Source organism: Tursiops truncatus, chromosome 13, assembly GCF_011762595.2.
Source record: "Tursiops truncatus isolate mTurTru1 chromosome 13, mTurTru1.mat.Y, whole genome shotgun sequence".
NCBI classification, from domain to species: domain Eukaryota; kingdom Metazoa; phylum Chordata; class Mammalia; order Artiodactyla; family Delphinidae; genus Tursiops; species Tursiops truncatus.
In genome coordinates, this window is record NC_047046.1 from 69,368,305 (window position 1) to 69,386,398 (window position 18,094).

At 38.5% G+C, this 18,094-nt stretch overlaps 1 protein-coding gene across 6 annotated transcripts in view; it reads left to right on the forward strand.

The window, feature by feature from the left end:
• Window positions 1–18,094, forward strand: part of RAB27B (RAB27B, member RAS oncogene family) — a 69,747-nt gene that overhangs the window by 49,069 nt on the left and 2,584 nt on the right. For 4 of the 6 annotated variants that reach the window (XM_019937085.3, XM_019937083.3, XM_019937084.2 and 1 more), the window contains 5 exons: window positions 625–796; window positions 2,599–2,684; window positions 7,272–7,375; window positions 9,866–9,989; window positions 11,089–17,323. In XM_019937085.3, coding sequence (XP_019792644.1) covers window positions 644–796; window positions 2,599–2,684; window positions 7,272–7,375; window positions 9,866–9,989; window positions 11,089–11,278 — 657 coding nt within the window. In that variant the 5' untranslated portion in view covers window positions 625–643 and the 3' untranslated portion in view covers window positions 11,279–17,323. Of the gene's footprint in view, window positions 1–624; window positions 797–2,598; window positions 2,685–7,271; window positions 7,376–9,865; window positions 9,990–11,088; window positions 17,324–18,094 lie in introns of those variants that run through there. The other 2 variants (XR_012325421.1, XM_033837777.2) reach the window with 2 other exon arrangements.

Sequence of the window (18,094 nt, forward strand, 5' to 3'; positions counted from 1 at the left end):
GGAGAACAGAGGGTTCAGTATTTCAGAACGTAAGATTTTAAAACATTGCTTTTGAAATGATTTCAAATCAGTGTTTTTAAAGGTTGTCATTTCAGCTGTGAAATTTTTTAAATTAAAAAGGAATATTTTGTATGCATATAATAGAAAGGTCATCCTGCAGGATTACATGCAGAATATCCCCCTAGGTTTTTCTCTTCCATTACTCATATATAATTTCAGTCTCCCTCTAGCACACCTGCATCATCTTGGACAGTTTTTTCTATTCCCTGTGACTCTTTTTCCTAGCACCACACTCCTGATTCCAAGAGACACTGGCTTAAAAAAAAAAAAAAAAAAAAAAAAAGCTATAACTCTTTAAGTTCTACTATTGCTGTGGCAATAGCCATGGTGGGTATCACATAGCTTTTTGTTCCATATTACCTGATACGATATAAAAAGATAGGTACTAAGTGAAATCATAGAAGAGTCCTTACTCCTGAAGCTGCTCTGAACTAGTGAACTCACTGAGTCACAGAATAGAGGCATTCCAATTTTTTACCCTTGAAAGCTAAATTGACGTTGCTTTGCAGGAAGGCAAAGGAAAACCAATTTTAATCATAAGTACTTATTTTTCCTCCTACACAGGCCCACCAAGACCATCACTATGACCGATGGGGACTATGATTATCTGATCAAACTCCTGGCCCTTGGAGATTCGGGGGTGGGGAAGACGACATTTCTTTATCGCTACACAGACAATAAATTCAATCCCAAGTTCATCACGACAGTAGGGATAGACTTTCGGGAAAAACGTGTGGTGAGTTTTTAACCATACTGTTAACTGGTTGCTGATCCTACTATATAAGATAAGGATTAAGGGCTTCCCTGGTGGCGCAGTGGTTGAGAGTCCGCCTGCCGATGCAGGGGACATGGGTTTGTGCCCCGGTCTGGGAGGATCCCACATGCCGCGGAGCGGCTGGGCCCGTGAGCCATGGCCGCTGAGCCTGCGCGTCCGGAGCCTGTGCTCCACAACGGGAGAGGCCACAACAGTGAGAGACCCACGTACCACAAAAAAAAAAAAGAAAAAAAAAAAGATAAAGATTAAGAAGCTATGTTTATTGCATTGCAAGGTGACCGTCTTTTATCACATGAAATTCATAACCTGTCACTTTAATCCAATTTAAATATTATTTTTTACTGTCTCAATTATAAATAACATGTTGCTTAGAAAAAATTGAGTGGCACTGTCACTTGCCCCCAGAAGTACACAGGGCAACTAAAATCATTTATGGGTTTGCATAGTGTGTTTTCTATGAATTCTTAAGGAAACTTTCAAAACATGAATTAGTATCTAAAATCATTAACTCTTTATCTGAGTTCCTCAATAAAAACAAGTGTTCATTTCCCTATGCTTACAAAAAAAGTTAAAAGAATGATTGGCAAATAGCTGGAACGTGAGCTTTGTGAGTTCCTGCTGCATTTTTATTTATGTGTAGACTCAGCCATCAATCACTAGCTTCTATGAACAGAATGTGAGACCAATCCATGCTATTTTTCAAGATAAGGGATTTTAAGTGAGAATCACAACCACTTCCTTCTCCTATGCTAGACGCTAATGACAAGGATATTGTGACATGTGAGACGTGTAACATAGGCAGAGAAGCTTAGCCAGATTTACTGCCACCCAAGGTATTCTTGATTGCCAAGATGGCGGTGGCTTCCAGTTGATATCACAAATCCAAAACAACAAACAAAGAAAATGATGTTGAGAAGTTAAATCATGGTTCCTTATAATGTCCTGTACCTTATCTGAAAGTCCAGTACTATAGTCTTAGCAAACTTGCTCCCAACCCTTCCAGGGTTTTTCTGTGCCTTCTCCCCTCCCAATTCCCCACCCCCAACCCCAATCTAGGTATAAATCTTTGCAAAGCTTATCTTTAAAACATCTTCACTAAGCCATAAGTAAAAGAACTGGATAAATATTAAAATTTCTATGCTTTGTTTAAATAAGAAGTCAAAATGCCATCATTTAAAAAATTTAAACTTTTCTAAAAAGAGCCCTTGAAGGAACGACTAGTAAGGAAAGACTTGAAATATCCTGTGTAAACTTATTGAGAAATTCCATGTGTTTTTCATTTTGAAAGTCCAGTTCACAGTAGAGGATATTCAGGTATTTGTAAAGCATTTTACTGTTTTAAAAATGCCTTCACATCTGCTATTTCATTCAAGTTAGCAGTAACTCTGTAAAGTAGGAGGAAATGATGGGTCTAAATTTGCTAAAGGAAAATAAGATTCTATGAAGTTAAATGAAGAGTCTATATTTGAATGTAGAAGTTGGGTCCTAAATCTAATGTTTGCTGCCTCCATGAGGAAATGACAGAAGGTGTCTAATTTAAGTTTGCAGGATGCCTAAATTGTTTTGAAAACCATACTTATACTTGACATTTAAAAGTGAGAGTATATGTGATACTTCTGGGGAAACAAAACAGAGCAAATATTTATTTTGCACTATGAACTTTGATTATAGTAATGAAGAAAAAATATGCTGAGTGAACCCAGAGAATTTGAATGCTGACATAATCCAAAGCAGTATCAACTGATGACATTTGTATTTTTCAGGTTTATAACACACAGGGACCAAATGGGTCAACAGGGAAAGCAGTTAAGGTACATCTTCAGCTTTGGGACACAGCAGGACAAGAGAGGTAACAGTGAATTACTTTGTTTCTAGCTACAAATATCTTAGGAAAACTTATTTTAAGGTGAACGCTGTATGTGGTATGTGGACTTGTAAGGATATGCAACTCTCCTTCTGGTTTCAAAATAAACATTTGTATCAAAAAATAAAAATAAATTACTTGTAGTTCATCGACCATAACTAGCACTGTGTATTTGGTACAGATTTCAAAAATCAGATTTTCAGAAATCTCTGTGAAAATTCTTATGCATTGTCTTTGTACTTTGTAATAGGGGAAAAAAGAAAAAAACTTCTCCAGAATTTAATTAAATTGAGGTGGGAAATTGACATTGTTACAAGTACTACTTGAAGAGGGAGTTGAAGAAAAGGTGTTAATATCTTTCTCATCTCTTCCTGCCCTTACACACAGACTCTCATCCTGTGCCGTTTGACTGGCTTAACTCTCTGAGATTTTGGTCTCACCATCAGCCTCCAGCTGGAATGTTTTACTCCCTTTCCACCTCCCCTGAGCCTCTCCTTTCACCAGGCCTGGCTCACATTACACCTGCTTGTCGGGGCTCTTCTGAACACCCCAAGTGAAACAAACTCCCTCTTTCTTGAACTCCTACATCTATTCTTCCATCCCTTAAATTACTCAATTAATTATATACCACCTTGCAGTAAGGTGAATCTTTTATTTTTATCTGTAACTGCTGGTCTCTGATTCACTTGTGACCGTCTCACCCCAACACAATTGTGAGCTTTATAAGGGCAGAGGCCATACTTGGTTTTTCAGCCTCGTCTCTGGTACAGCGTCCAAGTCAAGAGACACTCAGTAGACAGTAGTGTGGCTTGTTGAGAGCTGGAGGTGCTATGGCATTATTTGATGAAAATATATTTCTTTGAGATTCAAACTTCCGGAGTGCAAAAGACCCCAAGCTAGTGAAGCTTTTCAATATTAGATTAAACAGAAATTGGCAATAGATTGTCAGAGAAGACATTTAGAAGGCACATACCTCCCAATTCTACATCACATGTCTTACAATGTTTATGCTGGTAAACACTTCAGTCTTTGAAATGAATCCAAAACATTCTCGCTTTCAGTGAGTGTAAACGCCAGGAGAGGGGCTGGGCCCTCTCTGTGAGCTTTTTTGACTGTGAATTCCATTTACACACATCCTTCAACACGGCTGGTTCTTCTGAAGTCATTCCTTACAAGAATCTCTGTTCATATGTCAGTTTTGTTGTCACAAAGATGTATGTTTTATAGACCGATTTAATTCATTTTTGAAGAAGGAATATGAGAAAATGTGGTTCCCATATGTCTTCGCACACGATATGTCAGCCTAGCGTGATGGCAGGCTTCTCTCATCTGTCCCCTTAAGACAGCTGCTCCAGGAGTGAAATAGGAAATACTAAGGACAGTCTTAGTACATCAAGGTTATTCATTCCTTGAGAATTTTGCATTCTGTATACAAAAGGTGCAGCTAAGCAGCAGGATGAACAATGCCTCACACCTCAACCCTGTGCCTGAGGACAGCTGGCAGTATAAGCCATGTAAGATAATGATTATTGATAAAAGGCACATTATGGGAAGGAGGACAGAAATCATACCCCTTATGTAAACCTAAAGGATGCAGGGCACAGACTTAGTTCTCAGTGAGGGAGAAGGAGCTATAATGCGCCCTAGGATCTGTTTTCTGATGGGGTCCTAGCTTTCTCCACCCTGGGGCCACAATGAGGTTGGTGAGTGAAGCTAGAAATCAATAAGCTTTCCCCTGGAGTAAACCCTGGAAAGTAAGGGGGTTAACAAGGGTACTGGGCTGAGTGGTCCAGGGTATGAAGCTGGTCCAGAGCAAGAGTATTTTACCCATGTTGCTGTGGATGCAGAAGTGTTTGCTCCAATGAGATCTTATCGAGCAAGTGTGTTTTAAAGAAACTGTCATGTGCTGTGGGCAATGAGAGGGGGATAAGGCACAGTCTTATCCTCAAATCAGACACACGCACACACACACTCTTAAGGAGAGGACAGAGAGGAGACTATTGTGGCTGAGTTAGCCACACTCTTGTGGTTGGAGCAGGAGACAGTTTTGGGAGTACAGCTAGTTCCCAAAGACAGAGAAAGAACCCTTCAATAAAAGCCCTGTAATCTCCGAGCTTCTAGTGACTGGTAGGAACAAATCCACAGGAAGAAAACTGAGTAAAACTTTTGGTATTTCATAATCATCATGAGTATGTCCTACCAAAGGAATCTTATTTTGGAAATAAAAAGTCATTAAAATATCTCTTCTGGGCTTCCCTGGTGGCGCAGTGGTTGAGAGTCTGCCTGCCGATGCAGGGGACACGGGTTCGTGCCCCGGTCCGGGAAGATCCCACATGCCGCGGAGCGGCTGGGCCCGTGAGCCATGGCCGCTGAGCCTGCGCGCCCGGAGCCTGTGCTCCGCAATGGGAGAGGCCACAACAGTGAGAGGCCCCCGTACCGAAAAAAAAAAAAAAAAAAAAAAAAAAACTCTTCTCCCTGCTTTGGTATTGAAAGTATTGTTCTCTATTGAAGTCATTTAACACTTTAATGATTTATATCCTTTGCTATTTTCTTTCTTTATTTCTTTATCTATATTTGACAGGCATTTAGCGAGCCAAAAATGTGCTCAGGGCCATAGAAACGCAATGGATAGCAAGTTAGAAACACAGCTCCTTTTTTCTTGGAGCTACCGGGGTAGAATTTGGACAAATAAACAATTGCAATAATAGCTTTAGGGCACTAACAGGAAAACAAAGAGTGGTTGTCAGGTGCACCAAGAGGAGCCCATAAGCTACATGAGGGTGTTGGGAAGTCAGCGTGGGGAGGTGATACTGTTATATGTAAATATACATACTCATACACAATGTATGAGTGAATCTTATCCAGGCTAAAAGGATAGAAGGTAAAGGAAGCATGAAGGTGAGGCTTCCCACAGGAATAACAGTGTGTGTGAAAGCCCAGGGGAGAGTGTGAACTTTCTAAGAACCAAAAGAAGATCAGCTTGCCTGTGGGTGGTCAACAGATGAAGCTGGATAGATGAGCAAGGGTTAGTTCATGCAGAGCCTTGACGGATTGTTGAAAAGTTCAGTCATTATCTTAAGCAAAGTACCATCATTTAAATGTTTTTAGCAGAGGATTTATATAATCAGTGGGAAGAAATCAGGGAAGGGGAGGATCCCATACGACACTGGAGACAGGAAGACTGTTGAGAAGGCTGTTGAAATTATCCAGGTGGAAGATAATGGGTCCAAAACTAGAATAGTGGCAGGGTACGTGGACAGAAATGAGAAAGTCAGGAGATATTTGTTGATTGCTTGTATATAGCAGGTGAGGTAGAAAGGCTGTGGTGACCAAGGAGGATGGTGATGTCATTGACAGAAAATCAGGAGGAGGGGCCAGTTTGGTTTTAAACACATGAAGTTGAGGGTACCTTAGTTTCCTCCAAGTGGAAATATCAAACAAGTAATTGGGCATATGGTGCGGAGGGCAGGAAAAATCTAGACCTATAAATTTGGGGTTCAACATATAGGGGATAATAGAGCCAGGGAAGTGAATGAGATTAACCAGTGAATATATGTAGAGGAAGAAGGGGTCAAGAATAGAACCCAGAGGAAACCCAAGAATCTACAAATAGGCCAAAATAGGAGATCCAAAATTAGGAGGACATTTAGGATAGGAAGTGATACGCTTCTCTGTTTCAAAGTCATGTGCCTTTCTAAAAGTCAATTGCCAAATTCACTTCTTTATCAGTATAACCCAAACCTTCTCTGGACCTTACGTGTGATCTCTTGTTTCGCCCATTGCTGACATTGAAGTGGATCTCAAAGCATCTTCAACTTCCCTGAGGATGTTGGGGTAGAAGGGGTTGGAACAAGGGAAAGTCATCGCACATGAAGGAGTGCATTCTTCAGAATCCTCCATTAGAGATGAGACTTCTTGCTTTCTCTCCTCAACTACCAAGTCTCTCTGCCCTTCCCTCATTCCCCTAATCAACATCCTCTTTTTCCTTTCTTCACTGTCGTCCTTCTCCTTAAGAGACATGCATGCCAGCCTAAAGCTCAGTTTTATCCCTAAGGAGTGCTTATAAAAGAGTTTTCTCACCAATGTTCTTCCTTACAAAAGAACCCTAGTTCCAGCTGCTAACAAGTTGTGATTTTCTGCATGTAATCACAGGCATTCATCTTCAGGCTACCATGTGCCAAGCTTCCTTCTGGGCACAGACAAGAAATTTGAAAAGTGTAAGTTAAAGTCCCAACTCTAAAGTGGCTTCTATTTTAATTGTGGGCCACAAGATGCCCGTGAGCCAATGAGAGAAAGATTCCAAGGGGCTGTGTAAGCGAGCGTGTGGTTGAAGTTTACAAACTCTTGCACGCCTACCTGCTCTGGAACATAAAGCCGGGACGCGATCTTAAACAAATCCACAACGAGGTGTTCTCCCCGACCCTTCAGCAGTCTTTCTGCCCATTCGGCAGAATAATCCCGAGGGATGCCATGGGGAGTTCATATCTGAAAGGGAAATAGTGTTGTTTGTATTGTCATCAGAATTTGCATGTGGACTGACTTCCAGAACTACCCACTGTGCTTTTTTGGCAGATTCCGGAGCCTCACCACTGCGTTTTTCAGAGACGCCATGGGTTTCTTATTAATGTTTGACCTCACCAGTCAACAGAGCTTCTTAAATGTCAGAAACTGGATGAGTAAGTGGGACTGAGTAACTTCCGTTGGCCACGTTGCTTCTCTGCCTCACAAGATGAAACCAGATTGGGGACCACAGATTAACTCTAAAAAGTCACAGGTTTAGTGTTTCCTGTGTCACCTTCAAAGCGGTGGCTTTTACGTGGCTCATCCAAAGTGGCTTAAAATTGTGTTTTCCTTTGACGCCTTAGAAGAATCACCACCTATACGTAAGGACTTTATTGTTGCAATTGACAGGCCATTAATTCCACGTATCCAGTAAGTCTTGAAGGACTTCTTAAAACTAAATGAGTGGTCACATCTACTCCATCTAGCCTGGTGGGGACACAGAAAAACAGCAGCGTTTTCTGAGGGGGCATCTGGTACCTACAGTGTGTGCCCTTGCACGTGGGTTAACTAAAGTGTTAATGAACTAATGGGTTAATTAGGTGAGAAATTGTTTCAGAGCAGAGCAGCCACGTGAAAATACGGTAGCGTGTCAGTCAGCAAGCTGACGTTGAAATTTTACTTCTTTTTAGAAAAGTGTTCAAATGTGAGGAAGACTGGTACAGAAAAATCTCCAGCCTTCATGGCAATTTAAACATAATATAAAGTTTCAAAGTAGCCTAATCAGTTATTAAAGCCACATTGATATGTCAGCACAGAAGCGTGGTATTTGATTTTTCCTTTATTTTTTTAACTGATGTAGCACTAAAGACAATATTTCATTTGCATGTTTTAAATTACAAATACCAGTTTTGATCCTAGTGGGACGTACCAGCAGTCGCATGGGGCTGGTGCTACTTGTCATTTCTAGATTTGTCAGGGCTGTCTGTGGCCAGAGTGATATTTTTTAAAAGACTAGATCATATTATTCCTCTGCTCGAAGTCCTTTGGGGATCTCCCATCTCACTTGGAATGCCTCTTTAATTCACTTTTACTCTGCCCCAGCTCACTGGCCTCCAGCTAAAGGTCTCTCCCCTGAGAAGCACAGTCCTGCCTTGGGGACTTTGATTTCTGTTCGCCTCTGCATTGATTTCTCTTTTCCGATTTATAGCGTGTGTTAGTTCTTTCATCTCCTTCAGGTTCTCGTTCAAACCTTATTTATCTCTTGGGAGAGGCTTTCCCTGACAGCCCCATCTAAAACAGTGCTCTTCACCACTCTGTATGCCCTCAATACACTTTCTATTTCATTTGGTCACTGCCACCACCTGACACATATTATATTTATTATATTATATTATATTTATTATATTATTTCTTTGTTTACTTGTGGTTTGGGTTCTTTCTACCACTAGAATGTAAGCTCTATAAAGGTGCGGACTTGGTCCTCTTTGTTCCATTGCGATACCCCAGATCACCTGGCTGAGTGTCTGGCTGTGTAGATTCTCAAATATATACATATCTTATTATTACATATTATATATAATTATTAATATATATAAATGCTTTAAATGTAAGTTCACTAACAGTGGGGAAAAATACCAACAAATTCTGACTTAATTCCTTCTCCAAATGAGTGTTTATCCTAGGATCTGTCTCCATTTTCTTCTGCTATTACATTTCTTTATCCAAATTTTGGTGTTATTATTAGATTCTGGGGAGATAAGGAGATAATAAGATTATTCAGTTCTTTCAGAGACTGATTCGTTCATCATTTTTCAAGGTAGATGAGATGCTCCCTTATTACTAAAATTTCCAGAAAGATACAGTTGGGATTTAAGATAATTAATTGCCGTATCTAATAAGGCTTTAATTTCTAACATCCAAATAATTGGTGTTATAGAGTAAGCATTTGTCTTCTTTCTCTGACCTCAGCAAGGTTGCAAATAGCTTGCCTTGAGGTAGACCGTAAAATAGTCCCGTAACCTTGAAAACATAGATTGACAAGTTTTTTTTATCGTTTCCTTCCTTCCTCCCTCCCTCCCTTCCTTCTTCTTCTCCTCCTTCTTCTTCTCTCCTCCTCCTCCCCCCACCCCCCTTCTCTTTTAAACAGTGTCTCCTGGAGAAAAGAGAAAAACAAGTGACCTGTCTTAATATTGTTTCTACATGAATTTGTGGTGGTTCAAAAAGGTTCTGCTCTTATGGATCATCACCTTGAACTTCAGGAAAGGGAAATGTAGCAGCCTCCTAAAGGAAAGAGCAAACTTATGTACTTTAAGATCACGTTCCATTATCTCCACTTATATTTGAAGAATAAATGGAATGAAAAACAGTATGTTCATCTCAAAGGGCATTTCCCCAGATAGAGAGGAGCACTGATAGGTATTCATACAAGCGCTTCATATACACTCTTATTAATCTTCACAACCTGCAACCTGTGAGGAATTAGCTCCATTTTCTAGATGAGGAAACTGTGGCTGGGAAGAGTTAAGCAACTTGGCTAATATAATGTAACGCGTAAGCAGCCAAGCTGCAGATGAACAATCAGATTAGGACTCTGAAGTATGAGCAGTCATTTGACATCTCTTGTTTATAACTAACTTGCTGGTTCCATCTGTTTTCTTTCCAAGGCCAACTGCAAGCAAATGCTTATTGTGAAAATCCAGATATAGTATTAATTGGCAACAAGGCGGACCTGTCAGACCAGAGAGAAGTCAACGAACGGCAAGCCCGGGACCTGGCTGACAAATACAGGTAAGTCAGTCATGTGGAGATGTCCTCTAAACTCGCACACTGCTGCTTATAATGGGGTAGGCTCACAAGATTGATATTAGAAGGGATACCTTTGATTCAGGAATGTCGCATGAATGAAAAAGATCTTCCAGAGGAATATATGTGATTTTTTAATGAACTATTTCATAATACTAGCAGCTAACATTTACTGAATGCTTATTATGTGCTAGCAACTGTTCCTAGGCTTTAACTCATCTAACCCCTCATAATCATATGTAGGAAATCTAGAGTTATCCCACTTTATATATGAGTAATTGAGACACAGAGGGATTGAGTAACTGATGGAAGGCCACATAGATAGTAAGTAGTAGAGCTAGAATTCAACCCAGGCAGACTGAAATCAGAGTCCATGCTTTTCAACACTGTACTCTACTGCCTCTCAGTCAATAACTACAAAACTCTAAGGAGTGATACCTGACCTGGACATAATATTGCAATCATTATCCTAGCTGAGCTTAAATGGCAGCTTTTAAAATTTTTTAAATATTCCATGTAATTGTAAATTGACTCCCAAGGCAGAAGTTGTCATTCTTTTCCAAATGTAAGCATCTTTGCCAAATCTGTCCATTTTTTACTGAAGGATTCTCCTTGAGAGCTTTATAAATGTACATGTCTTTCTGGAACTTTGGATTCCAACTAAATATAGACTGTATTCACATAAATACCCTATACAGTGCCCGCTTGAAGTCTAAATCAGACCCCTAGATAATTGATTGGAGGGAAGTAATAGTTCTGATGGTAGTATTGTTCACTAGTTTAGGCATTTTTACCCGCTTAATTTTTAAGAATCAGGGATGATGCTTTGGCTTCAAGTCCCTGATTACCTCCTGTATCAGTTTCCTTGCCCATAAAACTTGTTACACCCATACTAAAAAGAAACCCACCAGCTTTCACTCACTGAGGAAAAACAAGGATGTTTTCCAACTCAGCCAGCAAGATCGTGATTATTTCACAATCTCTCAGCCAGCCATGTTGTTGCATGTGTGACTCATTGGCGCATCTTGTTGTATCTTTTCTGGTTCCTTCCTCTCAAAAATATTTGTCATCTCTTCCATGCTAGCATACCATATTTTGAAACAAGTGCAGCGACTGGCCAGAACGTGGAAAAGGCTGTGGAAACCCTTCTGGACTTAATAATGAAACGAATGGAACAGTGTGTAGAGAAGACCCAAGTCCCCGACACTGTCAATGGTGGTAGTTCTGGGAAGCTGGATGGGGACAAACCAGCAGAGAAGAAGTGTGCCTGCTAAAAAAAAAAAAAAAAAAAAAAGAAGTGTGCCTGCTAAACTTTACCATATGAACTGATCATCCAGAACCCCACACAAGCATCACTTCCAAAAAGAGTGACAAACCACACGATTGTTGTTGAGTAGACCATGCATAATGGCATGTCTTTCTTTTTCTGCCAGAAAATCTATTTTAAGAAGTCACAGTAGTCAACAGTGTTCAAAAGAGTTGACCAGTAGTCCCTGAGGCCCATCCAAACAAGATCAAAGATTTTCCATTGTCATCATACCATCGTGGATGCTCCATTTGTTTTCCTTATAAAGAAGATGAGTGTATAAGAGAAGTACACAAGAAGAAGTATCAGGGAGTTTTCAGACCAAAAGAACCAAAGGTACCTTGTCACATGGGGGACAAGAATAAGCTTCTAAAGGGATAACGTAGAAAGATGACTTTTTTAAATAGTTGGATTTACTTCTTATATAGAATCTGACTTGTACTTTTATAGGTTTGCATTGGGAGAAACATTAGCTAAAAATGCTTATACACAAAAAAGAATTCTAAGTGGTTCATTAAGAGTGACATTACCATGTGCATCCTATAAGCTGTGCTAGAATGACTACCTTACGAGAGGATGAATGTCAGACTTCTGAGAAAATGTAGGAGACTGTGTGATAATGTCATTTGTATATTCTTAATAAATGGCAGATAGACAAGAATAGGACTGAATGACAGAGGACAAGAGAAATGCCCAGGGAGAAAGATGAAGGTATGGGAACGTGGCATTTGGGCAACTGAAATTAAATGTATCTGTTACAGATGTCTGGGAGAGATACTTAGCCAAATTTCACTCAAGCCAATTAGAAGCTGACATTATCAGTTGGGATTAAGAGAGTCTCCAGAGGTTTGCATTTCCAACAAAATTTCAGAAATTGGTGTAGTGTTCAGCTTCACATTTCACATTTCTTAGCAATCATGATGAAAAGTCACAAAGAGAAATTAAAGATTGCTCTTTATTAACTATCTCTTTATGCACTCAAGAAAAACGATTTAGCCTTAATTTTTTTAGATAAAATATGTCGGTGATATGAAATAAAAAGTGACTATTAATTCTAGGTTTCTTTCTGATTTACAAAGTACTGGAAACTCTAAATCACATTACTCTCCTCCAACCCACACCCACCCCTGGCTTTGAATCGATTGTAAAAATAGAGGGATGTCACTTTGTAGATCAACTTAGAATAATGATGGATCGATTTTATGGTCACTCTGAATTTTCATGTCATTCATCACATAAAAATGGATGATACATCATGCCACATTACAGTGTGTTTAGCATCTGTTTTTATTTTGCCTAAGGCAAAACACCTCTGCTTGAACTATACTGGGGGGCTGGCAGAGATGGAGCTGTATCTGATCTAAGCAAAACTTTTGTTAATGGCTTTATTTTTCACATAATGCTGTCTTTTCTTTCTAAAAATGATCACAAAGGTATTTTCCATTGGCCTATTATTATTGCATCTAAACATTGGCTTTTGATTTAGTTTCTGGTAAACGTAAACCACTCCTATTACTATTATTTATGTATTTCAGTCAATTTTGTCAATAACAAAGTCATCATACTTTAGGTTTTCTCTTTTTATTGTGAATATATGATTTTTCTACAGGATAGTTCCTCTTTGTAGAAAAATTTTCCAATTAAACTTCACTTTTCTAGACTCTCTGTATATTTTTTGTTAAGTTACAAACATAGGAAACTCTAAATCCCAGTCCCCCACCTTTAACCTCCGTCTGCCAACCTCCACTGGGTGTCAATCAGTTTTAGGAACACAGACCCAAGGGACTGTCTAGTTACAAGACCCAGAAATGTGCCATGAATCCAGGTAATTTGGAAGCTTTAATGGAGTTAGTCCTTAACAGATTAACAAGTTCTCACTGTCAGCTGCCCAGGTCCTCTGATTTCTGCAGCACGATGCCAACTTCTAAGGTTGGTCATGAGTGGGTATTCGCTCCCAGGATGCTTTTCTCTATGATGCTATTCATGACCTCAGTGCCTGTGCCAGGAGGATAGAAAGCTATTAGCTATCGTCAAAGATGTTTCTTCTGAAACGAATATGAGCAAAAACAATGTAACCATTGGTGTGGCAAAATTTGGTGAACTTTTCGGTCATTAGGTCGATTTCTCCTTCGGATTCAAATTATGATGCCCCCTGTATTTCCACAACAGGAAACACTTAGCCTTTCTAAAATCCAAAAAGCATTTTATTTTTGATATGCCTTTTTGTTTCTATTTATTTTCCAGTTACATGATTGATTTACTTATCCAAGATTCTGTCACTGTCAGTTATTTAACAAGCCTTTATTCAGGGTCTATTTTAGGATCATTATTTGATAGCCATAGCGTGAAGCAGAGGATGATGATGCTTATAATTGAAGAACTATTCCTATAAAAATAACAATTATTGGGTAATCTCAAGAGGAATGAAATTTAAAACAGACAAGAAAATTAATTTAAAATAGTATTCTACTTATAAATAAACACTTAATCTAAAAAAAAATGTTTTCTCTGTCAAGTTTGATGTAAGACCCTGAAGTCTATGTAACCATTACTAGTAACCATTACTCTTTCATTATTTCAGAATTAATTATTCTGTATAATTCATTTTACAATTTCAAATTGACTTGGGGGTCACGAAGTATACAGACTGCTTTTAAACAATTGCATACACCCTTTAATACACAGCAATATGTATTACTTATTTTGTCCCAAATGCTTTAGTTAACCATATCATATTTTGGAGAATTATTTAAAATGTACATGAAGTTCCTTTCTGATATAGAAACCATTTTGGAAGTGTTTACACTGGTTTAATGTTTACATTGCTCTAACACAGTGCCTCGGAGACCTCCTTGACCAGAGTTGTCTCCAGCCCCATAGCTTATTTCCTATAATACCATGTTGTAGGAAGGCCTCACAGAGACTCTAGTGCAGCTAAAGGTATTCTGAGGTTTTCGGCAAAGGGTATAAGAATCTTATTCAAATCTGGAGATTATTACCACCATCTCCTGGTCACTTTTTGGGGAGTGGGCATTATTTGAGACTCTGTGATTAGGTACAAGGTTACCTTTTAATGTAAAAAAAAAAAAAAGTCCTTCGAAAAATGTATCAAATATAGTTGAGAGGACATGTTTGTCTTGGTGTGATGAGGGTAACAAGTCACAAATTGGCAGGAAAAAAAATGCTAAATGCTGGGAATTGAGCTTGTGGGTCTCTACATAAGAATTTCAAAACTCCGGCCAGTCCCACTCCAGCCAAGTTGCTGTCATTTCCATATTATCAGCTAGCACGCTGCAACAAATTTGAAACCAGCGTTTTCTAAAGTAAATATTTTACCTGTTGTGTTGAACCAGATGGGACATTCTATGTATCAGTGGGTGTCTTTGTTATGCTTCTAGTATGTTATTCTCTGCCAGTCTGTACAGATAGGAGGAACGGGGCAAGAGTTTTTATCAGGCGTTTCTTGTCTTCTTTATAAGAGAGAGAAACTTGACCATAGAGGAGGACTCACTACATTAAAAGATAGTTTACTAACAGCTGAAATATTCTTTAAAGTGTAAATTTTGTCCACTGGGAATCAACAAATTTGATGAAGCTCATATACATTCTCACCAATGGAGTGGGTGCATCGGTTAGAAGGAGAAGCAATATGTGTAAAGAGATACAGTGTATAACGATGTAGCATATAGCCTGGAACTAAACATTTGAGGGAGAATCCTCATCCATAAAGAATTTTTGAGATTAAAATTCTAATTGTAAAGAGATAATATTGAAGTTTCTGGTGTCCTAAGATACTTAATAACTCTTTAAAAGGAAGATCTGGGAGCTACATTAGCCAAAGTGATAGAAAAGTTGTCTTTCACCTTCTACTCCCAAGCTTGAAAGCATTAAAAGAAGTCTAGTGTATCTGAATATTTTAGGGAAAGCTTTATCATTTTTAAAGATTCCAAGATACTGTCTATGTTTGAAAAGCTTGTCTAAGAATTCACCAAAAGCTGTATTTTCTTCTTGATCTTTGACCAAAGTGGTGTAAGTTTATTTCTGGGGAGAGTGCTGAGCTCTTAAATATGGAAAGTAGATAGAGAGTATTCTCTGAGATGAGTGTTGTCTCAATGCTTTATAAATCTATGGAGATACTTGTCTCATAAAGTAGAACTGATAAAAATGAAACATTGTTAGCTGAATAGGGAATTTTATAAACTTATTGCCTTGGAGTTCTTGGGTAGAGGCTCAACCACATTGACATTGTTGAGCAAGAACTATAGAGATTAGAGATTAAAGTTGTCTAAGTAGAGTTTCTAACTATGGCAGAACACGGAGAAGACCATACTTACAAGGTTGATTTTTAGGCAGGAAAAAAAAAAAGACTGACCAAGTTGTTTGTAACCAGATCTATGGCAAATGTTTAGCCATTATTTTTATCAACCAACTAGAGGTTTATGCCCTTAGAACTAAGCTAATAAAAATATTGAAACACTAAATATTTCATGATTGGCATCAAAATTTGGGAAAATTAGAAATATTTACTCTATCTGAATCAAATTTTCTCATAAATTGCACTTTAATTTTTTAAGAGGTAGCATCACAAAGATGCCTTTCTGCAGAGCTCTTTTTCCCAACAGCCTATGATTGAGATATTTTCTAAATTCATAGTTAGAGAGAATAACAAACAAACATAAAAAACCGTGAGTACCAAAATAATGGGGTTATTTAAAAAGGTGTTCTCTTTTGAAGAAAAAGAGTACAAAGAAATTGTCTTTGAATTGAGTTATTTAAATCTGTTTCCGAGTTCATTTTCTTTCCAACTGGTCGTGGAAGTCATGGCTATTATCCCTCAGTCGACTTAGTCATTAGCAAGTCCTGTAGGAGCCGCATGTCTGTTCTTAACCTAACGGATCCCTTATTTAACCAATGGCTGTTGTCCTTATGTCTGCCGGCACATCAAAATAGTATCTGTCCCTAGCAAAGTAATAACATGTGCTTATCCTTACTCTTCTCCAGGTTGTTTTTTTCAAATGTTCTTTGAAAAAGAACATTTTCTTTTTTCTTTTCTAGTATTCTAGTTCTTTTCTAGTATTATAGAAAGGAAAGTGGCCAAAAAGAACAATTTGGGGGCCATGGGTATGTCATTAAATATGGCTTCTCCAAGTAGGCTTATAAATCCTACATGCCTCACAGGGTTCATGTCTGGCCCAAAGGAGAACATATGTAGAAACTGGTTTGTAAATTATGTTCCATTTCATAAACTGACACTATTATCCCAAGCTAAGAATAATAAAATATCACAGTCATACTTTCACAACCGTACTTTCACAAGTGTTATAGCAGGGACAAAACACTAATTTTAGTCGAGATATTGGAAACTTGAAATGGGTAGTCGGCTTACTGTCATTGTATGTGATTGAAAATGTTTAATATATCTCAAGTTATTGAAAAAATATGAGTTCTATTTCATTTTGTAGGTCATCTTGTATTTCTCTCAAGGAATCCAATTACATTCTAGATAGTATATTACAATCGGGCCAAAATCCTCCTTGTATAAATAGGGCTTCTGTGTCCACAGCCTTATAAAAGATACTGACTGTATCTGAAATTATTTGAGGAAAATAAGTTATCCCACTTAATGTGTTAAAAGTAGACAATGTTCCGGCATAATGCTGAAGTGCTGCACTGTACCCCAATGGTCTACATTTAAGTGCTATTATCTTCAGTTTTAGGCTAAGCACGTTCGGTTGTTTTGTCTGTCATTTACTCAGATCTCTGTTCTGTCTAGTGCCATGAATGTAAATTAAAACCCTAAACATGGAGTTTTTATTCTCTGTGACCCTGAATAGACTGTGGTACCTGACAGACACTGTTAGGTCAGGATTTTGTTGTACCAAAGTTCTAGTAGCTTCAGAAATCAGAGCATCCAATGATTTTGTGGTGTGTGGGTTTCAAAACTATGGTTGAGAACTGTATTCAGTGATTGTTTCTGCACACTTTTCAAATAAAAATGCATTTTTATCAATTATTTTGTATATTCAAGGCAATCTTATTTCTGTGCTGAAGTTGAATGAATGGTGAATGGGGAACATTAAATTAGCATCAGTATGGGAATTGTATCCCATTAAAAGTGATATCCATCAAGAACTAGGAAAGAAGTGATTTGGATTTGGCCAAGTGGTTTTTTTTTTTTTTTACATCTTTATTGGAGTATAATTGCTTTACAATGGTGTGTTAGTTTCTGCTTTATAACAAAGTGAATCAGTTATACATATACATATGTTCCCATATCTCTTCCCTCTTGCGTCTCCCTCCCTCCCACCCTCCCTATCCCACCCCTCCAGGCGGTCACAAAGCACCGAGCTGATCTCCCTGTGCTATGCGGCTGCTTCCCACTAGCTATCTACCTTACGTTTGGTAGTGTATATATGTCCATGCCACTCTCTCGCTTTATCACAGCTTACCCTTCCCCCTCCCCATATCCTCAAGTCCATTCTCTAGTAGGTCTGTGCCTTTATTCCTGTCTTACCCCTAGGTTCTTCAGAGTCTGTCATACAGAGTGAAGTAAGTCAGAAAGAGAAAGACAAATACCGTATGCTAACACATATATATGGAATCTAAGAAAAAAAAGGCCAAGTGGTTTTTATCCATCTCTCTAAACTTTCTAATTTATTATTTGTTTAAAGGCTGGAATTTTCAAGGCACCTTTTCTAATAATTTTAAATGATACATTTATAAATTTAGCAGTTAGCATGTTAACAGTATTCCATGGTATGTCAACACCTCAATGTATTATAAC